This window comes from Doryrhamphus excisus, chromosome 6 (assembly GCF_030265055.1).
Source record: "Doryrhamphus excisus isolate RoL2022-K1 chromosome 6, RoL_Dexc_1.0, whole genome shotgun sequence".
In the NCBI taxonomy this organism is placed as follows: domain Eukaryota; kingdom Metazoa; phylum Chordata; class Actinopteri; order Syngnathiformes; family Syngnathidae; genus Doryrhamphus; species Doryrhamphus excisus.
The window spans coordinates 19,396,330-19,422,505 of record NC_080471.1 but is presented as its reverse complement, the minus strand read 5'-3'; the positions used below and the strand labels follow the sequence as shown (position 1 = coordinate 19,422,505).

Genomic DNA, 26,176 nt, shown 5'->3' with positions numbered 1-26,176 from the left:
GAAAAGTTATTTTCAATCTAATGGTACGTTTCAATAATGAAAAATGATGGATGCCTTGTAGCCAGAATACTACATGTAAAAAATTTTTTTAAATGTTTAAAAATTGTAAACTAAAAATACAAAACCATGAAACAGCAATCATTTATTAATTAATTTTGTTAATTGTTAATTAATATTGCGAAGGATGACTTTAAATCTTCCTTCCTTTACATATTCAATGGATTATACTTTCATAAGATATACTGAAGTCTAGCTTGTCGTGTAAAGTAACACTTTGACCTCCAGCTTTTGACGTTTTAAGGCCTGTTTCTGTTACACTGGCTGGTTTTTCTCTCTGTCCAAAAGGTGTCTAGATTGTTGTTTACCCAACACCTTTGTCAAGGCTACGAACCAGACTCAGGCATGCATCAGTTCATATGTCCTTCCAGATGGACTCCATCACACCGTGTAGGACAATACTATTTAGTTTAACTATTTCCAGCTTTACTCACAAACTGGTTTCAATTATACAAACCTGTGCAAGTTTAGACACACTTAGGGTGTACTCACACAAGGCCATCCGTATACGGTTGCAGACTTTGGCTCGATTCCCTTTCCCTCTCCTGGTTTCTGCTGATCTGCGCTCACACACTGCAAAGACAGACATACTTGAAAAATGGCCAAAATTTAAGGCATACATTTAAGTAAAGTATTTTTATTACAAGGAAAGATTTAAGCCAAATGCAATTATAATATTCATATACTGAGATAGAATATGCTTTTTTGAGGATAGATTTAAGAATATTGTTCATGTTTTCCCTCATAGACAAGCATTCATGCCTATAAATGCCTATGGACAATTTTTCAAGTCATGACCCTAATGGCAAGCACGCCTTGAACAAAAAAACAACAATAATATGTCGCAAGTGTCACACAATGCTAAACTCCGCCAATGGAAATACAATAAACATAACACATTTACGCTGACATCACCCCAATGTGAAAATAACTGGAACCAGACAAAAGCATGGGTCATTTAGATAACCATTAGCACATGATTCAAAAAGAGCAAGAGAGATCGGCGAGGCGATATTGCCGTCAACCTGTTCTTGGTTTAAAATGCTATTGAGAATGTACCCCAGAAGATGGGTATGGTATAGTTTATAAGGATTTATACCTTTTATAACATTTACTCAGCTGCTACGAATGCACCACAAGGATCTCCATTAGATGCATTTCATTTTATATTCCTATTATTACATGGTACTTTTTTGGTTTTATATGGTGCTAAGTGTGTGCTGCCCAACTGTAGTATAAAGGTGAGAAAAATGTTGCCAATTTCAATAAAATTCAAATTAAAAAAATGCAAAGTTTCCCGCCGAACAAAAGGCGGGGTACACCCTGGACTGGTCCCCAGCCCATTGCAGAGCACATATAACATGAAACTCCAAACATGCAAACTCCACATAGAGATGGCCAAGGGTGGAATCGAACCCATGTAACATATTAAAACTATATAAATGGGACTTTCTGTTAAGATATGTTGGATTATGTGTAAAATTATTGTAATTTAAGAAACCCTATTATCATCTTCAACACAGGATTGGTTGAGTAGATTTTATGATAAGATTTACTATACAGTACAGAACCTTGGTTAAAATGTTCCAGAAGTTCCGGCCCTAACCAAAACGGATGCTAACCAAATAAAATGTTCCCATAAGAAATACAGTAACAATTTTAAATACAAATGTGTTATTTCTATATGAGGCTAACGAGTGGTTAGCACTCAGGTTAATTGGCAACTCCAAATTGTCCATAGGTATGAATGTGAGTGTGAATGGTTGTTTGTCTATATGTGCCCTGTGATTGGCTGGCCACCAGTCCAGGGTGTACCCCGCCTCTCGCCTGAAGATAGCTGGCATAGGCTCCAGCATCCACGCGATCCTCGTGAGGATAAGCGGTAGAAAATGAATGATTTACTATACAGTGTGGAACCTTGGTTAAAATGTTCCAGAAGGTCCGGCCCTAACCAAAACGGACGCTAACCGAATAAAATGTGCCCAGTAATGTAAATCAAATTCACCTTTTCTATAAAGTGTTGACACAAAGCACATTTTTATGAACAATTTGAAATACATATGCGTATATACATATGTGTTATTTCTATATGAAACGACGAGGAACAATCACAGTCGACCTGCAGTCATTCTGTAAAAAGTTTCAGTTGGTCTTGACACAAAGTCAGTCTAACTTCAGCTGTTTTTTTTTTTTGCTGAAGTAAAAAGATGATTTCCGAAATGTCAAAAAGGAACTCAATCTGAGAGTGAAAAATGCATCCAGCTATATATTGCAGTCTGCTTCAAGCCATGCAGCAAAGATAAGAGTTTAAACCCTGCATTTCCATAATCCCTTCTGACTTTGTCTTTTACTGCGTAATAAACTTGAGGAGTCGAAAAGAGTGAAGGAGGCGCTACGAACAGTGTGACACAAAAACTCCTGAAACGCTTATGGCTTAAAAGTACTCTAGCCGCCCCCCCTGCTGGTTACAGTACACAGTACACTTTAAAAAGGGATTCTGTATGAAAAGAAGACTGATGTTCGAAGTACCTCCCATTTAATGCCGTTTAAAAGTTGTTTCAGTTGATTATTTCCCGAAAACTACACTAACTGACTAACAGTAGCCACGTTTACATGAGTTTTTCCTCTTTCCGAATGACTTTTCCGAAAACAATGGTATCCATGAAAAGGAATATTCCAATCTCCTGTCTACATGTGCCGCTATAATCAACCAGAATAGTCAATGGGGCATGCACAGTAAAGCGTAAACACCAACATCACGTGATACCGACTTTTTGCGGTTTGATTTATTCATGTTTAATAGATACTTTGTTAGTATAGTAACTACGAATTATTTTAAGTAGGTTACACAAATCTGCAAAAAGTTCATATTCATTAAAAATTCCAAGTTAAATCAACTGAAAAGACAGATAATGCAACTGGCAATCAACATTTATAAGTAGAACTTTTAAGAAAAATTTAAGTTAACTATACTTATACCAATTAATTATTTTGAGCATTCCGATTTATAGTGTCTTAAGTTGTATGTAAACTATGTTTTTAAGTTTTTTACTTAATATAGCCATAGTTCAATTTAATCAAAACATATTAGTTAAAAGTACTCAAAATGGAACAACATGTTAAATGAACTTGACATTATTAAGTTATTAGAACTTTTTTAAGAACTTTGAGTATGCATAACTTCATTTATTTAAGTACTTTGAAAATTCGGGTTTTCAGTGCATGATGGTGGCTTTCCTTTTCTTTGGCGCACTGCCATCGGGGTAGCCTGTCTTTGGCTTGAGAGACAAAGATGGGTGGGAGGTTGCCCCAGTGGGTACGCATTGTTCTGCTGAACGCTCATAACTAGTTATCTCGCGAGTCGCATATTTATGAACCAAACGGCTTATGGTAATGGTTTAATTTCATTTGAACATGCATCAGATTACAATTGAATGCATCACATAATCAGTTCACAGTTCCACATGTCCAAAAGGAGTAGGAAGAAGCAAAGCTTATTAAATCCTACCCCTCCATCTGGTACTTTTACAATCAGTAAATGTTACATTTGTTCACTTCCTGCTTTCCTAATATAGTTTAATTTTTTTTTTGTAATTTTTAAATTTTTTCAATATTTTAGTCCAGTACCGAACCATACAATGACAACATAATGGGTACTATAGTAACTGTCAATGTAGTGATATATATAGCACATCATGACTGGTTGAAGACTCTACTTTAAGGAGAAACTACATTATATTATGAGAGTGTGTGTCCTCCCTCTGAAATGTTCACCTCTAATGGCAACATTTGTTAGCATAAATTCGAATCACATGGAAACATGCGAAACATCTCTTTTTATTTAAGAAATTGTGAAAAAAAATCGAGTTCATGAGAAGTTCTCTCAGCACAGCTGCAAAGACAAGCCCCTGCGTGTGTGTGTGTGTGTGTGTGTGTTGGAAGGAGAGTTTCTAGTTAAGACCTTCCCTAGCTATGAGCCAAGGAGACAAGGGTGGTGCGCTCACTTATTGTCAGTTATAGGCAGCTTCACTGATCTGGGATCAGCAGCAGCAGCTCCTGTCACTGCCCCCTTTCTTTCTCTCCTGTGCGCTCCCAGTCCATGGCGCCATCCCCACCTCTTCACCTTCACTTGTGACTTACACTCTGCTGAGGATTCTTCAAAAAGGAACCGAAACACTTTTTTTTGTTTGTTGTTGATTTAAAGACCACCGTGTCGTCGCCCCCCCACTCCCCTCTCTTCCGGTGCTTCTTGTATCGACATGGGAATGCTTGTGCTGCTGTTTTTGCATTATTATATGCTATCGAGTGTTGTGTGCGACGCTATCGCTTTCGTGGAGGAGCCGTCCGGAGGGAGACTGGACGGGTACTGCGGGCGTATCCTCCGGGGTCAGACACATGGGACCCGGCGGGATGGGCACCATGAGTTCCGTCTCAGAGTGGAAGGGGATCCTGAAACCTACCAACCCGGCAGCACCTATAGAGGTAGGGTATGTTTTTTTTTTTTTTTTACTCCCGGTAAAGAAGTTTTCCAATGAGTTAGACCCGGAAATATGACTTTTATATACTGTATCGAGTCAATTATGAAAACAGCAAGCGGTTACTTGTTAAGAAGTCATATTCTCATTCCTCTGAATTATATGTGTTAGAATCGGTGCCAAAATTCCTCAAACCACTCACCCCCCCCCAGGCTTCAGCAAGAACAGAGATAATTAGACAGCTTAATGTTGTAATGTCTGACCTATATTCACTTCCTCACCTCTTCCTGCTAGAAAGTGGACACACACACACACACATAAGGATCAGCAAAGATCTGGCTCCAATTAAGCTGACCCCTGGTATTTAACCATCAAACATCCTGCTTGCAGATATGATTTAAAAACACAAAACGGAGTCAGTCTTTTTTTTATTTCGACTGTTTACACTCTTTGAATGGAATTAGATCATAATTGATTTGATTATTTTTACACCTATCCTGTGCAGGGTCACAGTTGAGTTTGATAAGAGCTTTGGTAAGAGGCGGGGCACATACACCGATCACCCGTCACATACAAATAAGCAACCATTCACACTTTAGTCTGCAATTAATAATAATAATAATAATAATACATTTTATTTGTATAGCGCTTTTCAAGATACTCAAAGACACTTTACAAAAGAATGAAGTTGAATAGAGCAAGTAAACAGAATAAAAGACACACCAAAATACAACATTCATTCATTGGTTAGTACACAGTTAAAAAAAAAGCGGGGGCGGGGCACAGCAGTCAGATATAGAAGGTTAGACATTAAAAACAGATTTAAAGAGGTGGGTTTTGAGTTGTTTTTTGAAGGTGGGAAGGTCAGGGCAAGCACGGAGTGAGTGGGGCAAGGAGTTCCAGAGAGTGGGGGCAGCGATGGAGAAGGCTCTGTCTCCCCAGGTTCGGAGCTTGGTCTTACAGGGGAGTGCCAGGAGGTTGGAGTCTGAGGAGCGAAGGGGACGCGGGGGATTATGTGGATGGAGGAGGTCTGTGAGATATGGGGGGGTCAGATCGTGGAGGGCTTTGTAGGTGATGAGAAGAATTTTGAAGTGAATGCGTTGGGGGACGGGAAGCCAGTGGAGGTTTTGGAGGACAGGGGTAATGTGTTCACGGGAGCGGGTGGAGGTGAGGAGGCGGGCAGCGGAGTTCTGAATATATTGTAGTTTGTTGAGGGTTTTGGATGGTGTACCGTAGAGGATGCTGTTGCAGTAGTCGATTCTGGAGGTGATGAATGCATGGATTAGGGATTCAGCAGCAGAGAATGTGAGTGATGGACGGAGTCGGGCTATGTTCTTAAGAAGAAAGAATGCAGTCCGGGTTAACTGTTTGATGTGGGGTTCAAATGAAAGGGTGGGGTCTAGGAGGATACCAAGGTTGCGGATGAGCGGGGATGGAGTGAGGGTGGCGCTGTCAAATTGAAGATGGAAATTATGGGTGGGCGCCATGGTGTTTTTGGGACCGATGATGATAATATCTGTTTTGTCACTATTAAGTTTGAGAAAATTTTGTTCCATCCAAGTTTTGATATCAGCTAAGCAGTTGGTGAGGGTGGAGTAGATGTTGGAGGTGATGGAGGTGGTAGAAATGTATAGTTGAATATCATCAGCGTAGCTGTGGAAGTTGAGGCCATGTCGACGGATGATATTGCCAAGTGGAAGGATGTAGAGGATGAAGAGAAGAGGACCAAGCACCGAACCTTGGGGAACACCTTGAGGTAAAGGGGCTATGGAGGAGGAGCAGCTATTTATGTGCACAAACTGTTGACGGTTGGTGAGGTATGATTGGATCCAGGACAGAGCAGAATCGGTGATATTGAGGCTGGTTTTGAGGCGGGACAGGAGGATAGAGTGGCTAATGGTGTCAAAGGCTGCGGTGAGGTCTAGGAGGATGAGGATGGTAAGATGGCCGGAATCGGAGGAGAGAAGAAGATCATTGGTGATTTTAAGAAGAGCTGTTTCAGTACTGTGTTTGGGACGGAAACCGGACTGGAAGGATTCAAACAGGCTGTTGGAGTTGAGGTGAGATTGAAGTTGAGCAGCTATGACACGTTCAAGGATTTTGGACAGAAAGGGGAGGTTGGATATGGGACGGAAATTGGAGAGGTTATTGGGATCGAGACCAGACTTTTTGAGTGTGGGGGTGATTGCCGCCAGCTTGAGAGACTGTGGGACGGATCCAGTGATAAGGGAGGAGTTAATGATACTTGTGATCAGCGGGGAGATGATGTGGAGGCAGGGTTTGATGAATGAAGAAGGGATAGGATCCAGGGAGCATGTTGGAGTCTTCATACCGGTTAGTATTTCAGTGAGTTGCACGGGTGAGATAGGTGTGAATTTGGAGAGTCGTTGGGTGGAGCCAGATAGTGGAGGGTCAGGAGGAAGCGAGTGAGTCGAGGGGGGGTTTAGGGAGCTGTATATTTTGGTAATTTTGGACTGGAAGTAGGTTAAGAAGTTGTTGCATTTGGTGGTGGTGAAGGATGAGGAGGAGTTGTCATTTGGCTTTAGCAGTGTGTTGATGGTTGAAAAGAGGGATTTAGGATTGTTAGAACCAGATGTAATCAGATTGGAGTAGTATCGTGAGCGGGCAGTGTTTAAGGCATCTTTATATTGCTGTAGAAAGTCTGTGTAAGCTTGAAGATGAACAGTTAGGCCAGATTTCTTGTACAGTCTCTCAAGCTGGCGTTTACGGGACTTCATATTATGGAGCTGAGGGGTGTACCAGGGGGCAGTGTGGGAGAAGGAGACCAATTTGGTTTTTTTAGGGGCCAGTTCATCAAGACAGGAGGAAAGGGTATTGTTGTAGTAGGAGACAAGTTCAGAGGGGTCCTCAGACAGCGGGTGAGGGGAGATAGCAAATTTTGTGGGTAGAAGTGAGGTAAGGGCATGAGGGTTGATGGATTTGAGATTCCTGAAGGTTATTTGACGTTTGATTTTTGAGACACTAAGAGATGTGTGTAAATCAAATGTGATGGCCAGATGGTCTGATATGTGCAGGTTATGGCTAGTGAGGTTGTGAATATTGGTACCAGTAGTGCAAACAAGATCCAGGATGTGTCCTCTAGTGTGGGTGGGGAAGTTAACTTGTTGACTTAACATAACATGCATGTATTTGGACTGTGGGGAAAACAAAATTATTGGAGCCTATCCCAGCCGTCTTCGGGCAAAAGGCGGGGTACACCCTGGACTAGTCGCCAGCCAATCACATATAGACAAACAACCATTCACACTCACATTCATACCTATGGACAATTTGGAGTCGCCAATTAACCTAGCATGTTTTTGGAATGTGGGAGGAAACCGGAGTACCCGGAGAAAACCCACGCATGCACGGGGAGAACATGCAAACTCCACACAGAGATGGCCGAGGGTGGGATTGAACCCGAGTTTCCTAACTGTGAGGTCTACGCGCTAACCACTTCATCCGCCGTACAGCCCAATACAGAATTAAACCATTCATTCATTTTCTACCGCTTATCCTCACAAGGGTCGCAGGGGGTGCTGGAGCCTATCCCAGCTGTTTTCGGGCAAGAGGCGGGGTACACCCTGGACTGGTGGCCAGCCAATCACAGGGCACATATAGACAAACAACCATTCACACTCACATTCATACCTATGGACAATTTGGAGTGGCCAATTAACCTAGCATGTTTTTGGAATGTGGGAGAAAACCCACATGCAAATTCCACACAGAGATGGCTGAGCATGGCATTGAACCCGTGTCTCCTAGCTATGAGGTCTGCACGCTAACCACTCGACCACCAAAAACAGAATCAAACCAAATAAATGTAATCCTTTGCTGTGAGGCAAAGAAATTGTCACTCTTAAAGGAAACAAAAGTTACAAAACTTAAACAATAATCCATCCAAATATGCATTTCTTGCTTTATTCATTACAACCCCCCTGGCTTATTCCAAGCTCTAATACCACAGTGAGCTGTGGAGTCTATTTACAATGTTCTGCAGTAGTAATGCTGCTTTCCCACCATCATCATGCAGCGTGATCCTGCATCATTGCAGCATGAACCTGATTGTCAATGTAAAGCCGTTTTACTGCCCAGTGTGTCCTAGGTGTTAATATACAGTCTCTGTCCTCCCTACAGTGATCCTGTTGGCAACCAGCCCTGCTTATTTCAGAGGTTTCACCCTCATTGCATTGAAGGAGGGCAGGGAGGGCACCGTAGATGATGACTACACCGGACAGTTCCAGGTGAGATACTGCAGAAGAATGTACACTTTGAATTGGATGATACTGTTTGCATGATTGAATGCGGTTATCATGACTAGTTTCACTTTGGAAGCCAAAGAAATAGAACTTTTCCGACTGTTTGGTGCCGCTTGACTTTTAGACTGACATGGCGTTCTTCCATCCAGATAAGTAACAGATATCTGTTCTAGCGGAAGATGGTGATGGAGGAAGTCATGGTGCACAAATTGTCCATAGGTATGAATGTGAGTGTGAATGGTTGTTTGTCTATATGCGCCCTGTGATTGGCTGGTGAACATTCCAGGGTGTACCCCGCCTCTCGCCTGAAGACAGCCGGGATAGGCTCCAGCAATGAATGAATGAATGAAACTTTAAACAAGATTTGATTTATTGGGAATACCCAAAATAACTTATTTTGAGGGTTTTTTTTTAATCCATTTTAACATTTCTGAACTAAACTATGCAAAAAGTAATCCCTCATTCTAAAATGAATGTTATACTATAAACTTAATAATTAAAAAAAAATATTTATTTTATGCAAATTTTAGAAATCTTAAAAAAAAATTATTAATCTTACAAGTAGGCTAAAATGACAAAAAAATATGTAGTTGTTCCAGGAATATACTGAAAATCATTACTCATGCTATTAAAAATGACAATCAGAAGTGCTCATTTTATTCATCCCAAAACGAGTGAGTTATCCGTTTATGCAAATTTTAAAAATCTTTAAAAAAAAAAAAAAAATCTTTCAATTGGATGATACTGTTTGCATGATTGAATGCGGTTATCATGACTAGTTTCACATTGGAAGCCAAAAAAATAGAACTTTTCCGACTGTTTGGTGCTGCTTGACTTTTAGACTGACATGGCGTTCTTCCAGATAAGTAACAGATATCTGTTCTAGCGGAAGATGGCGAGGAAGGAGTGGGGAAAGGAGGCGAGGGAGGAAGTCATGGTGCACAAAGATGTAAATAGAGGGAGTTTGAAAGAGCACAGACCAGAGATGTGAGAGATTTTGCTAAGTAGTAACACAGCTCCTGCTGAGAGCCATCAAGGAGAAAGCCAGATTTCCTCAATTACCTCCTGTGCAGTGTAAACAGGAACACACATCTGTGGTTTGTGTTTGTACATAGTACAGGCCGTAACCAGACTCCAAGCAAACGGAGCAGGGGGTTTCTTTTACGGTGCCAGGAGCTTAGAAAGGAAACCCTCCTTTTCTTGGTTGTGACGTCTCTTTTTAGTTGTTTTGTTTGCACTTTTTATTGTCCACTTGGCTCTAGTGGGCTGTACAGGAAGTCCTTTTTTAATGTTCTGTTAAATGAAAGCAATGCGATGTACCGTATTTTCCGGACTATAAGTCACACTTTTTTTCATAGGTTGGCTGTTCCTGCGACTTATACTCCAGAGCGACTCATACATGAAAATATATATAATTTGGGCTGCACGGTGGAACCTTGGTTAAGATGTTCCAAAAGGTCCGGCCCTAACCAAAACGGATGCTAACTGAATAAAATGTTGCCATAAGAAATACAGTAATGTAAGTCCAATTTGTGTTGACACAAAGCACATTTTTATTAACAATTTTAAATACATATGTGTTATTTCTATATGAGGCTGTACGGCGCACGAGTGGTTATCACACAGGCCTCACAGCTATGACACCCGAGTTCGATTCCATCCTCGGCCATCTCTGTGTGGAGTTTGCATGTTCTCCCGGGATTTTCTCCGGGTACTCCGGTTTCCTCCCATATTCCAAAAACATGCCAGGTTAATTGGCGACTCCAAATTGTCCATAGGTGTGAGTGTGAATGGTTGTTTGTCTAAATGTGCACTGGTTTAGGCCTATCCCGTTCATTCATCACTTATGTACTTATATGCATTTTTAATTGTTTTCAGCATATAACTATTTGTGTGCAATGGATGAATTGGATTACATTATTTCTTATGGGAAAAATTGATTTGGTTAGAGTACGTTTTGGTTAGAGTTGGGACTATTTATTAATCCGATGTCATTAATGATTAGTCAGCTTTTTTCTACCTAATTATGCATTTTTGGTCTTGTGCGACTTATACTCCGGAGTGACTTATAGTCCATAAAATACGGTGTTAATAAGGGCCTTTGTCTGCGGACAAAGAAATAGAGAAATAGAGACAGGGGCAATCCACATGGAAATGTTTCTAGGTCAAAATGGCAAAAATATTTATCATTTCCTCCTGTCATCCATACGGTTCTGGTATTTGTTAAAAATGGCTTCCAAAGTGGGAAAAGTGTCATTTTCGTGTAGACGTCACTGACCCGTGACCATCACATGACCAGAAGTGAGCGTTCACGACAAGTCACCATAATATCTGAATATTCTGACGGACAGGACTCATCCCAGTCGATATTCTCCTGATATTGTGACTTGTACAAGTATGTCGTAAGTTTCTTTTGTCTTTTGACATCTGCGATGTTGGCGTTGGTACTGAAATATCAGAGACTACGTGATCAAATGAAATGTACTGATGTTAAGCTTGTGTAAAAGTACCCTCATTCTGCACTGTTGACATACATAAGACACACTTATCTATAAGCCACAGGTATCCACTTTGTAACATGGATATTCACACAACGTGTAAATATGATGATATTTCTCGGTGAAGAAAACACACGAACAGAAAATACGACATCAGAGAAAATAAAGCAGAGCTAAATAAGCCACACAGGAATAGGAAAGCATATACGTAACTACCACACAACCACACTGTTATACTATGCTGCCCACTCTGAAGCATTTTTGAAACTTTGCTAAATGTAAACATGTCAGATCTGTCATTTTCATTCTTATTAATGGCAGCACATATGTTCAGCGCAAACACCTCAGTGCCGGGGAAAGCCCAGAATAGAAACACTGTGGGATGAGCTTGAGTAAAAATGACAGTTTATGTACACCATTTGAAATGTGTTGAATACCATGATAATCCATCAGACGTGTTCTATTATGGAAAATACAGTAATAATTCATACTTTTATGAGCATAATTAATGAGCTGAATGTTACAACATTGTTGTCACCTTTTAAACAAGGCTGCACAGCGATCGAGTGGTTAGCACTCAGGCCTCACAGCTAGGAGACCCGAGTTCAATTCCACCCTCGGCCATCTCTGTGTGGAGTTTGCATGTTCTCCCCGTGCATGCGTGGGTTTTCTCCGGGTACTCCGGTTTCCTCCCACATTCCAAAAACATGCTAGGTTAATTGGCGACTCCAAATTGTCCATAGGTATGAATGTGAGTGTGAATGGTTGTTTGTCTATATGTGCCCTGTGATTGGCTGGCGACCAGTCCAGGGTGTACCACGCCTCTTGCCTGAAGACAGCTGGGATAGGCTCCAGCAATGAATGAATGAATATTTAAACAAGATCTTCCAGATAAGTAACAGATATCTGTTCTAGCGGAAGATGGCGAGGAAGGAGTGGGGAAAGGAGGCGAGGGAGGAAGTCATGGTGCACAAATTGTCCATAGGTATGAATGTGAGTGTGAATGGTTGTTTGTCTATATGTGCACTGTGATTGGCTGGCGACCAGTCCAGGGTATACCACGCCTCTTGCCTGAAGACAGCTGGGATAGGCTCCAGCAATGAATGAATGAATATTTAAACAAGATTTAATTTGTTGGGGAAAACCCAATATAACTTATTTTGAGAGTTTTTTTAATCAATTTTAACATTTCTGAACTAAACTATGCAAAAAGTAATCCCTCATTCTAAAATGAATGTTATACTATAAACTTAATAATTCAAAAAACTCAACAAAAACTAGGAAACTGTCTAGAAATAGGATTCAAACTTTTGGCAAGTGGAAAATCATTTGTAGTGCAATGCAAAAAAGGGCAGGCCAAATGTAAAAATAAATAAATAAGACTACTTAAAACTACCCAAAACAAGTGAATTATCTGTTTATGCAAATTTTAGAAATCTTAAAAAAAAAAAATCTTAATTCATCTTACAAGTAGGCTAAAATGACTAAAAAATATTTAGTTGTTCCAGGAATATACTGAAAATCATTACTCATGCTATTAAAATGACAACCAGAAGTGTTCATTTTATTCATCGGACTTTCACTTAAATTTATAAACTTTGTTTATACTCTTATTCAAATGGAAGTTATACTCAAACTGTAAGCGACGAATGCTAAAGGGTATAAAGGTAGTGTTTGAGTCTGCCTGTGTGTTTTTCCCATCCATCCTTAGATTAGAGTGGGACATGGGTCATATTTATCTAGGGCAACAATGTGTTATTGCTCAGGGAGACAAACGGAGCATGTTTGGATTAGGAGGAAAGATGAGCAGACTTGATATATTATCAAGCACATTTTATCAAGGGTTGTGGTTTAGCTTAAGATAAACAAACCTAATCATTATAAAGTGTTTCATCCAAAGGCAAAAGTTTCATATCAAGACAATTACTTAGTCAAACATAACTCAGAGGGCTTTAAGGAACAGGCTGCAAGGTTTCTCAAAGAATTTTTTGAAGCTGTGGTGGTGGGCTGCATTGGAGATGCTGTATCCTCTTTTTTCCTCTTTTTTTTTTTTACATATTTAAACTTACTGTCAGTAGTAAAATCAAAAATTTCACAAAAATGTGCATGTTTGGAAAGATGCTTAGCCAATAAGAAGGACAACTATACATATGCGATTCGAAATACCGTATTTTCCGGACTATAAGTCACACTTTTTTTCATAGGTTGGCTGTTCCTGCCACTTATACTCCGGAGCGACTTATAAATGAAAAAACTGTTTATGTTACATAAACATTTTCTGTTCATGTTTATTATTTGTGTAGCTGAATAATAATTGTGTTAGCATATCTTACACCTATTCAGCCTGTTCTCTATTCTTTTATTGTTAGAATTTGCCTTCCAAGATGACGTAATGTCTATTTTGGTCAAGTAGTTTGGAAAATAAATTACCCGCAAATACTCTGCGACTTTTTAAGACATTCCTCAAAAATTATTAAATTGTTGGCCTAAATTTCAAACAGTAAAAATGAGAAGATATTTTTCATACTCAATTTAAAGTGATAGTTTGACAACTGTACTAAATGCAGATATTTTAAGACATTCCTCAAAAATTATTAGATTGTTGGCCTAAATTTAGAACAGTAAAAATGAGAAAATATATTTTTAATACCTGCATGAACACAGTAAACACATTTTTACCATGTTTTTGGAAGATTTAAGGAATATTGCATGGCTGTATTCTGCATTAAACACATCGCTACGGCAAATTGTGGGACCATACAGAGGCAAAATGTGTAAACACTGCTAGAATTAGTACTAGCTTGGTTTAATTTAAAGTGATAGTTTGACAACGGTACTAAATGTAGATGCACTTTTTAAGACATTCCTCAAAAGTTCTTAGATTGCTAGCCTAAATTTCAAACAGTAAAAATGAAGATATTTTTCATACTTACATGAACACATTTTTACCATATTTTTTGAAGATTTATGGAATATTGCATGAAGAAGTGACACCACTACTATGGAAAGTAATACAGTACTGGTGAAGCCCTGATTTTTTTTTGGCTGTATTCTGCATCAAACACATCGCTACGGCAAATTGTGGGACCATACGGAGGCAAAATGTGTAAACACTGCTAGAATTAGTACTAGTTTTGTTCAATTTAAAGTGATAGTTTGACAACTGTACTAAATGCAGATATTTTAAGACATTCCTCAAAAATTATTAGATTGTTGGCTTAAATTTAGAACAGTAAAAATGACAAAAGATATTTTTAATACCTGCATGAACACAGTAAACACATTTTTACCATGTTTTTGGAAGATTTAAGGAATATTGCATGAAGAAGTGACACCACTACTTTGGAAAGTAATACAGTACTGGTGGAGCCCTGATTTTTTTTTGGCTGTATTCTGCATTAAACACATCGCCACAGCAAATTGTAGGACCATACGGAGGCAAAATGTGTAAACACTGCTAGAATTAGTACTAGCTTGGTTTAATTTAAAGTGATAGTTTGACAACTGTACTAAATGTAGATGCACTTTTTAAGACCTTCCTCAAAAATTACTAGATTGTTGCCCGAAATTTTGAACAGTAAAAATGAGAAAAGATATTTTTCATACTTGCATGAACACAATAAACACATTTTTACCATGTTTTTTGAAGATTGATGGAATATTGCATGAAGAAGTGACACCACTACTTTGGAAAGTAATGCAGTACTGGTGGAGCCCTGACTTTTTTTTGGCTGTATTCTGCATTAAACGCGAGACGTTGATTGATGGAAAGCCCAAGGCAAAATGCCAGTGCCCCAAGGTCTTCATCGAGACTTTGTTATTTCTAAAAGTCAACTCATCTTTAAGTGTCGACGTGACATTTCAATCTGTCACCTTCTCTTTACTGTGCTTTGCTCTGGGAAGTTTCATCTCAGATATAATCGTTAAGAGTTTTTTTTTGGTATTTAGTTTTATATATTTATATTTTATTTGCAACATGCACTGTGTTTACACCTACAGACACAAACACACAGTTAGTTCCACAAATATTATTCTTATTATCGGTATTCTCTTGGGATCTTGGGTGTATTCATGCCTTTTTGGCTTCAAGCTTTGGCTCTTTGTGTGTGATGGTGTGTGTGTGTGTGTATGTGTGTGTTTGAACAAGGTCTGCGTTTGCTTGTGCAGGCACTCTGTAGCTTCTGTTTACCGTCTCAACAGAGAGCGAGAGACCGAAAGAGAGAGATTGAGACAGACAAACCGTGGACACACACACAGACATGCCAGCCTCTGCAGTGAAAACAAACGCATCTTTGCCAGTCTCCCACACCTTTTCTCGTCCTTTCTCATCTTGCATCTCTTTTTCTGCCGGCGCTTCAATGCATCACACATACCTACCAACAAGTATCAGGATGAAAAGGACTTGGGAAGATAATTTTGACTATCAGTGACTGATAGAGTCTCTGCCCATCTGTATACACAACTTTTGTTTTTCAGGCCAGTTGAATATAACAAGTTCCAAAATCAAAGGACTCTTTTTTTTTTTTCTGGTTAAAGTATGTGATACAAACAAGGATGGATAGGTAATTTTCAGTGTTACACACTTCATAATTTTGTTAACTGACTTAATCAAATTACTCGAAAAATTGCTAATTTTCAAGATAATGAACTTTAAAGCCAGGGGTGGGCAAATATTTTGACTTGTGGACCGTATTGAGTTAACAAAATTGTCCGAGGGGCTAGAACATATATTTAACACACACACACACACTATTTTATGCTTATAATTTTTCTTGAATTATTTGTCTAATTTTTTCTGTAAAAGTGTTATGCTATCTAAGTGTTCTCATGTCCCTTTTTTCAGGAGCACTTTAAACATCATTCATTCATTTTCTACCGCTTTTCCTCACGAGGATTGGCTGGACTGGTCGCCAGCCAATCACAGGGCACATATAGACAAACAACCATTCACACTCACATTCATACCGATGGACAATTTGGAGTCGCCAATTAACCTAGCATGTTTTTGGAATGTGGGAGGAAACCGGAGTACCTGGTGCATGCAAACTCCATCTCTTTTCCATCTCGGCCATCTCGGCCAACTCCACACAGAGATGGCCGAGGGTGGGATTGAACCCTGGTCTCCCAGCTGTGAGGTCTGCGTGCTAACCACTCGACCACAGTGCCGCCCAAACCACATCAAATTTTGTTGTTTTTTTTTTACTAAATAAAACATCCGACTTGCAAGTCATGTTGCCAGTTTGTATGTTTAAAGTTGAAATACTTAGACAACAACTAGCGGGCCAGATTCAAACGCTTGAAGGGCCGCATGTGGCCCCCGGGTTGTAGTTTGCCCACCCCCTGATCTATGCGCTGTAGTCCCTTGATATCCTGCAAAGATGCAAAGCCCATTACCATATTGTTGTCTGTGTAATGACCTGTATAAATCACAAGTGTTTTAAGCCATTATTTGGCTTAGAGAATGCCAAGACTTTTGTGTCGTGGGAGGGTGTAGCAATGGAACGGCTCATAGTGTTCATTTTTTTCAACTGGCCTGAAAAAAAAAAAGAGCTAGACAATATAAAGGGCCATCGAAGTGGTCGTTGTTATGCTCAGCACATTTCACCAATGATTGTTTTGAGGAAGTTTGCAGTGTTGCCAGAAAGCTGGGATAGAAGGCAAGACTGAATCCTTCAGCTGTGCCTTGCATAAAATATTCTTTATGACTTTTATGTCCGACAAGGAAAATCAGTCATTTCACTTTCTGCGAGAGACAGCTTTCACATTAACACCTAAGACTAAACCAAGTTGGGTCTAGATCTAGCGTAAATAAAACAGTGTAATTCTGTGTTGTCAAATTGTAAACACATTGTAATTGGCTGTGGTATAGTCTGCAACTGATTTGTAACTTTTTTGCCAAAATAGTCCCTGAAGAAAGTACATCTAATTCACAAAAAAATGCAAATTTTGATACTTCACGAATGTGGTCAGGCCCACTCAATGCTATTTCCAAACAGTTCCTTGCATCGGAATTTGACGTATGTGGTTTGTTGCGTAATCGTCCATCAGACATTTCTTCTTCTTAGACAAACCATCCTCACTGTTTGTTGCAGAGCTCGTAGCATATGTTTTTTTCAATGTGATTCGCCATTTATATATATATTTACAGTAAACCTCGGATATATCGGACTCGGATATATCGGAAATTCGCTCACAACGGACAGATAAAAAAGAACCAATTTTTCTGTAATGCATTTCCAATAAAAATTCATTGCATATATCGGATTTTTTATAACGGATTTCGCCTATTTCGGACAAAATCTCCAGTCCCGTTCCAATGCATTTCCATTAAATTTCCCTCGCATATATCGGATGGCCGCATCGTGGCGCTCCAATTCGCCGAATCGTGACAGGCCGCTATACGACGTCATTTGCAGCGTTTGCAGCGTTGCCTGCGCGTCCAGGTACATTGGAAACATAGTCAAGGAAGTGCCTTTTTATAACGGATAAAATCCGATTTACGCATATACCGGATATAAATCCGATATATGCGTAAAACGGACATTTTCCGGTATACGCATATAACTGATTTCGCTTATATCGGACAAAACCAGTGGGAACAATTGAATCCGATATATCCGAGGTTTACTGTAGTTGCTTTTTGTATGACGTCACAGCTCAACATCAAGTTGACGAAACCCACCAGATTTGAAATTGCCGTATTTTCCGGACAATAAATCGCGCTTTTTTTCATAGGTTGGCTGTTCCTGCGACTTATACTCCAGAGCGACTTATAAATGAAAAAACTGTTTATGTTACATAAACACTGGATACCTTTTCTGTTTGTTTATTTTTTGTGTAGCTGAATAACCATTGTGTTAGCATATCTTACACATATTCAGCCTGTTCTCTATTCTTTTATTGTTAGTGCGACTTATGTATGTTTTTTTCTACCTAATTATGCATTATTGGCCTTGTGCGACTTATACTTATAGTCCAGAAAATACGGTATGTGCTATTATTTTCACATTTAGATAGGGATAGTTTGTATGACATCCCTATTAGCGGTGTAGCGTATCAACAGTGAGTTTCTGGCTTGTTGATGACGATAATGTAACAATTTTCCGGACTATAAGTCACACTTTTTTTAATAGGTTGGCTGTTCCTGCGACTTATACTCCGGAGCAACTGTTACATAAACACTGGACACCTTTTCTGTTCATGTTTATTTTTTGTGTAGCTGAATAACCATTGTGTTAGCATATCTTACATCTATTCAGCCTGTTCTTTATTCTTTTATTCTTAGAACTTGCCTTCCAAGAGGACGTAATGTCTGTTTTGGTCAAGTATTTTGTAAAATAAATTACCCGCAAAAATGTGACTTATACTCCAGTGCGACTTATGTATGTTTTTTTTCCTACCTAATTATGCATTTTTGGCCTTGTGTGACTTATACTCCGGAGTGACTTATAGTCCAGAAAATACGATAATTATTGTTTTTATGCTAAGTGCCCGAACACGCACAAATGCTTTTCAATTTCAACTCTTTTTTTTTTTCATTTTCAAGCACAATTCTACACTGACTTACTCACAACTGTGTTATTTACACTGTTCTTAATTTAACATGCATGGGTGAGATGCTAATATTTACTGAAATATTACCCTGCTCTGCATTGATCTGAGTATTAAATACATAATTCATTCAAGGACTGTGGATATGGAGCTACTCTTTGTCACTATATAGTTTTGTCTGCTTGATATTTTACCATTATTTACAATGTTACTGTATACGGTCAAACATTCACCACTCTTATAGCATATTGTCGCGTCTGAGCAAAATAACTGTGGCGCATACAACATTTGTTTAAAACTCCAAATTCTTCACATTAGTATTTTTAGTTAGAAAATACGGTAAATTGCTGAAATTGCTACTATTTTCGGTTGCATCAAACAATGAGAAAACATGTGCTCTTGCTTTGCATCCCATAACATTTGGTTTTAGTGTCTATTTCTTTTGGGTTTGCAGCTACCAAACTACTTAAATATGCATATACACTATTTAAGTAAGGGAAAATCTGCATGGTCCATACATACTGAATCCATAATAATGGCAATATGTACCAAATAGTATCAGACATCATTTGCAGTTAAAGTGTACATTAGAATATAAAACTACTAAGGAATAAAACAATCTATGTTTCACATTCCACATTCACACAGAACACTTTTGTGTTTCTACTTGATTCTCAGCCTTCGAGTCCTTGTGCTTTTCTAACGCCTTTGCTGCATGCCTTCCTTGTCTCTCCTCACACTCCTCTGTTTGCTTTGTCTCCCTCTTCCAATGCCTTTTAGCCACTTGTTTGTGTCTGCTTTTGATTGACATGGCTTTAGGCTTAAAGTCACAATGAGTGAATAAAGAGGTACGGGGAGGCATCATTGCAGAAATCCAGCACCGGTTTTTATGTTTGCTTGAGTGTGTGTTTCCACACTGGTGTACACACATTGTGCATGGGTGAATTTGCATGTGGCTGTGTGCTTTGTGTGTGTTTCAGAGGAGACGTGGAAGTGTGTGTTGATGTGAAAGAAGGAAACATAACCACACTGGGACCCGGGTCTCAAGTCAAGGCAGCTGGTGATCATTGGTTAAATGTGAATGTTTGTAGGTTTAGACTTTAAAAGGCTCCCAACTACCAGACGCATGTTGAATACACGTCACAAAGTGACTGAAAGGGTTGCTTTTCTTTCTTTCACACTTTCACATTCAGCTGTTAGTGTCTCTCTTTGAATTATACGTACATTTGCATTCCAGTTATAAGAAGGGATAGTTACATGGAAGACATTTTTACACTTTATAAAAAGTACTCTGACTTTTGTTTTTTGGGTCATTTTAGTGTTAAGATAACATATGCCTTTATTCGTCTCTGAGTGGGGAAATTTGCATTTCACAGCAGCAAGAGTATAGAATCAGTTAAGCAGTACAAAATACACAATATAGAAAAATAAACAACCCAAGTATTAACAAAATCAACAGTTTTTCCCAGAGTTATATACAATACAGTATGTAGAGATGAGATATATGACACATATGATGTGTTAATACATTATGTTATATTTGTGTGGAGTTTGCATGTTCTCCCCGTGCATGCATGAGTTTTCTCTGGGTACTCCGGTTTCTTCCCACATTCCAAAATCATGCTATGTAGGTTATTTGGCGACTCCAAATTGTGAGTGTGAATGGTTGTTTGTCTATATGTGCCCTGTGATTGGCTGGCGACCAGTCCAGGGTGTACCCCGCCTCTCGCCCGAAGACAGCTGGGATAGGCTCCAGCACCCTCATGATGATAAGCAGTAGAAAATGAACAAACAAACATTATGTCATAATGAAAAAAACAACAACAGACACACATGTGTTTTTCAGCCCATTGCATTGAGTTGTCGACTCCTATAGAGCAACTACACACAATAACCAACACCGAAAGATTTCTAGTTCTCCCAGAATCTGCACCTATTCAGCTGTATTTCTTTGGATTTTGTGCTTCCCGTGCTAGCTTCCAGTGCTAGCTAAGCTAACTTAGCTTAGCTGCCTGATTTGTGATACTGTGGCCTCCATCTTGTACGGCAACTCCACTTGTCATTCTGTCACTTATGTACCATAGGCTACTGGCTGTTGACATGTTTTCATATATCTGACAAAAGGTGGCAAAGGAAGCCAAGATGGAATAAGTAAATAAATACATTAATTCATTTATTAAATTGCAATATGAACAATATGAGTCCAATACAGCACCAAACTGACAAACGATGTGAATATTTTAATAAAGATGTTTTGTTCTTGTTTTTTTTATTTTAAGATCATTGATGAAGAGGACACACAGTTCATGACCAACTGTCCCCCTGCGGTAACAGAGAGCACACCTCGCAGACGCACCAGGATCCAGGTGTACTGGACAGCGCCACCTACTGGGAGTGGTTGTGTCATACTGAAGTAAGTTTCTCCAAATCCTCAACATAAATCGGGAAGGGCAGAATAAATAGAAATGTTATTGCATGTGATTTATTCTGTTTCCATTGTCCTGTTTTTTTCGGATGATGTATCTATGACAGTAATATGTCAAAAAGGTTTTATTAAGTGAGAACTTTAATTTTGTATTTTTTTTGCAAACTTTTTGAAGATATGAGCCCTTTAAATGTGTTTAAATCAGTAGATTACCACCTATTGTATGAAACTGAATAATGGGTTTGTTTTTTGGGTACTTTGGACTCTTGTAGAGCAACTACACACAATAACCAACACGGAAAGCTTTCTAGTTCTTCCAGAATCTGCACCTATTCAGCTGTATTTCTTTGGATTTTTTGCTTCCACCCATGCACGCCCAGGAATTTTAAACAAATGTGGCTTTCCTTTACACCCAAAGAAACACTTTTTACCAGCCATTGCGAGCAATGTAAACACAGAAGCAGAGCCACGCCCATAAAGAAGCCCGCTTATCTGTGACATCACAAAGGAATAGTTTTGCAACGCCCTCTGAAACAGAGCGTTTTGAGCCATCTCATACTTCTTTCAGGGCTCACTTCCAAATGCACAAACCTCATTATTTGAAGCTTTGGCATCGTTTAATACGATAATACAACATTCTAGCTATATTTAGAGGTCAGAAAAGTGGAAAAAGCATAATTCGTCCCCTTTAAAACATAGGACAGTGTTCTATATTTGCAATTTTCAAGTGGTTCAGGTGTTAAAACGACAACAAACTTGTAAGCAGGTTTTCTTTCACTTTCTTCACGACTTTGCCTTTCTCCTCCTGTGTCGCTTCTTCCTCCTCACCTAAATTCCTGAGGAGAAAACTCTCCATGACTCTCACATGGCTGGGTGAGATGCTCCAACTTGCCTTTACCTCCCGTCTACATTGCCAGCTGTTTGTTTGTCTAAATTTATTGGCTGCTTTCTCTTTGACAGATGGCACACATCCATCTCCGTGTTTGTTGTCCGATAAATTTTGCTTTGCAGATAGCGGCATCTGTTATGCAAATTCACCTCCTATTACTGTCACTGTCTCCTCATCAGCAGAAAGATTCAACATCACCTAAAAGTTTCTGTCCTACTTCCTCTGCAACTTGGCTGTCTTTTTACTTGATTGATTCACTTTTTCCCTGTGGCACAATATTATAAATCATATTAATTATAGACAGAACGATTGTGCTATGTAACACACCTGTGTAAACGGCACATTTACACTGAGAACGTTTGACTTGTTCATTTATTTTTAAAATGAATTACTGTATCTATAATACCATCCTTCAACACTGCTTCTATTTTTTTGTCTCACAAAAATTCATACAGTTCCGAGACATAACCTAGTATGCTAATAAGACTTGTAAGACTTACTTAATTGTTACTTGCTGGGAGAATTATAGTTGTTTTGCTATAAAAATGCTGGGTTGAGAAGAAAATGCATTCAGGATCGAATGTTATTATACCACTTGGTTTAAAAAAAAAAAAGGCAAATAATCTTCGCAAAACTGCCAATCTGATTGATATAATGTCCTCATCTATTTTGCCCATTTTGTAACAGATCTATCCATTTCTGTACCACTACAAATTAGAAGATTTCAGCATCAATTTTGACTATGAACCGGTTTCTCCAGGTGTCTATTATAATTTTATTCCACTGGGAAAACGTATCGGTCCGCCACAGAAAAATTGGAGGACCACTGACAAAATTGACTTTTTGCATATGATAATTATTTTTCAGTCCAGTTAGTTAATAAACAGGAATACATCAACCTGCAGCACATATTTCCAGGAAAAATTATTATCAAAACTAAATATGCCTTGGTTTTCCCCGTCAGTGGAATGGAATGGTCAACTGAAGCATTCGCATGTTAGTCTGTGTGAAGAATAGATAGCGGTTTCGTTTACACTTGGGACAATTACAGACTGATTCCGGACAGTCACCTTTATTGTGTGTGTGTGTGTGTGTGTAGTTGTTCATAGAATATACACATGATGAACAACTCCATATCTATCTCCGTTATTCCTCCAAATAGCGACTCTGATAATGTATTTGAGGACGCCACCTATGTATTTCTAAATGTTTTGCTTTTCTATTAAATAGTTAAATATAATTAAATAAAAAAATATTGAAAAAACATTTAAAAAATATTTAAAAAAATATTCAAAAAAATATTTTAAAAGAATATTTAAAAAAATAGTTAAAAAAATATTTAAAAAAATATAAAAAACAATAAATATAAAAAAAGAAGTGCCAGGACATTGACAGAAGAGGCTGAGATTGATTTCAAGAAAGAAGTCGTAGCAAGGAACAAAGGTAGCGTTTGTTACATTGGGATTATAATGTAAATGTTCCAAGTTAACTGCAGAGGGAATGGTTTAACGGAGATACATTACAGAAAGCGAGTCGGGTCAGTGTGTTTGATGATGATTATACCTGCTGCTGAAGTTAGCAATAAAGTTTAAGTGAGCAAGAATATAGGTCTTTAAGTTTAGTCATAGACAAGAGTGAAACAGCTTTTCCATCCCCTCATCACTGTTCACCAACATGTTTTCAATAAAGGTAGAAGTTATGTTTATGTTAGTTCATCTTAGTTTCATTCATCTTTGTTATCTGCATGTGAAATTATTCTGTGTAAAAGGTGTTTTTTGTTAATATTTTTGGCTGTCTGTAATGGATTCATTGGTTTTGAGTCATTTCTTATTAGAAAAATTTATTTGTTTTTTGTTGGACCTTTTGGAAGAATTAATGACTAAAACCAAGGTTCCACTGGGTTGAATTAATTTTAATGCAACAAAGAAATGCACATGAAGTTACAGCCAGACTCAATAATAATTCTTTGCGGTTCTTTTGTTAAATGTCCATTTTGAATTTACACCGAGTGATTCAAACGGCGGACAGCTGAAATAAGTCAGCTGTGAAACATGCCCCTCAGTTTTTTTTTTTTTTTTGGCAAGTAGAAGATGTCAGCAACTTTTAAATAGCGCTCTCTCTGTCAAGTGTTGTCTCTGCTCAGCTCAGCTGCTGCCATTGGCATCGGAACTCATTGAGCACTCTCCTTGCACCTTGAGGGAGGAAGTCAAATGTCAGACCTTGCTGGCTGGCTGTTGCTTAACTCTTTTCAATCATCCAGTAGAACTGTCTACCTCCAAGGAAACAGCAAGTGCTGAGTCTCCCCAAGGGAAAGATGAACTTGGTGCTTGTTTTGACCAATTTTGAAAAACTTTTGTTGTACTTTCTTAGTTTCATTTTTCTTACATTCATTTCTTTTCTTTTGTTCATCATCTCAGTATCTCTTCATTCTCCTTGAGAAAAAATTAAATAGTTAAAAAAAAGTTAAATAAAATATCCTACATCCAGGTTTTAACAACCAAGTATAGTAATCTTTGTTTTTTAGTTATCTATTTGTTGTGGGGCGGCACGGCGGTCTAGTGGTTAGCGCGCAGACCTCACAGCTAGGAGACCAGGGTTCAATTCCACCCTCTGCCATCTCTGTGTGGAGTTTGCATGTTCTCCCCGTGCATGCGTGGGTTTTCTCCGGGTACTCCGGTTTCCTCCCACATTCCAAAAACATGCTAGGTTAATTTGCGACTCCAAATTGTCCATAGGTATGAATGTGAGTGTGAATGGTTGTTTGTCTATATGTGCCCTAGGATTGGCTGGCGACCAGTCCAGGGTGTACCCCGCCTCTCGCCCAAAGACAGCTGGGATAGGCTCCAGCACCCCCCGCAACCCTCGTGAGGAAAAAGCGGTAGAAAATGAATGAATGAATGAATCTATTTGTTGTTTAATGGGTCACTTTCTTTTTTTATTTCCACAAAGCCCACACTGTCTTGAAACCGGGACACCACAGTGCTGCGTCTCATTTGCATACTAACAGTGATTGGATGTTTACTGAGGGGAGTCCCCGAGCCCCCGTTGGCATCATAAGCTGCCGTCAGGTTGAGTTCCCATTACGCATGACGTCTTTGATCTGACATGAGATGCGTTGGGACAATTAATAGAAAAATGTACATGATGGTAAATATTGCTGTGATTGTTTAATGCATTAAAATGTGCCTGACATTCTGCGCTTCGCCTGTGCTGAAAACAGACCGAATCGGAGCAGGCAAACTTTTAGCGCACCTTCGGCGCACTGTTTTGTCACAGAATTTTCACTACGCCAAGATGAAAATGAGGACACCAACTGGTGCGCTTCCACGGCCATCTCGGCACAGTCCAGTCTACCAAATCACCAAATTGGCTGCGCACATTGGAGCGTTGGACGAAATTACCACTGCATGGGGTGCGCCACACTCCCCCATCGTGCGCCACCCTGCGCTGCGCCATGAAAATTGAGCCCTTTATATTAAAGCATTAAATTGCACATTCTTTCAACATTTTTACAGCACTAATAGATTTTTATAGAACTGTACTTTTTAAATGCAATCAAAATCCAAAGCAGTATTTTAAAGTTAGTTATATTTTGGTCTGAGTGATGAAACAAATAAATAAAATTGAACAGCATCTGTAATGTCGGTGCTTTCATCTATTGCAGCAGAAAATGGAAGAAATATCTGTTGATAGTTCTGATGACGTCTCTGCATATTTGTTGTCAGACTAATGTTGGTAGATGCTTTTAATTTGGCGGGACACACGTTCACAAGTTCTTCAGCCTTCATCCTACATGTTTTAACAAACACGGCTGGAATACAGTTTTCATACCAATAATATTTCAATAGAAATTAGATTGCTTCATCAAAAATATCTTCACTCTCTTCTCAGTTTTCAATGCAAAATGTCATATATTTTTTTTTGGTGGGGGGGTTGTATTCCTTGAGCACCAACACATTGATAACATGATTTCATACCAAGCACACTTTCAAAATTCAGCCAGCAGGCATGATTGAACT

At 39.0% G+C, this 26,176-nt stretch overlaps 1 protein-coding gene across 3 annotated transcripts in view; it reads left to right on the top strand.

Annotated features, from left to right (window-relative positions):
* Positions 1–4,098: 4,098 nt before the first annotated feature.
* Positions 4,099–26,176, top strand: part of spon1b (spondin 1b) — a 57,926-nt gene continuing 35,848 nt past the window's right edge. The window contains exons 1-3 of one of the 3 annotated variants that reach the window (XM_058074610.1): positions 4,099–4,539; positions 8,673–8,779; positions 21,123–21,256. In XM_058074610.1, the coding sequence (XP_057930593.1) occupies positions 4,317–4,539; positions 8,673–8,779; positions 21,123–21,256 (464 nt within the window). In that variant the 5' untranslated portion in view covers positions 4,099–4,316. Of the gene's footprint in view, positions 4,540–6,025; positions 6,593–8,672; positions 8,780–21,122; positions 21,257–26,176 lie in introns of those variants that run through there. The other 2 variants (XM_058074609.1, XM_058074611.1) reach the window with 2 other exon arrangements.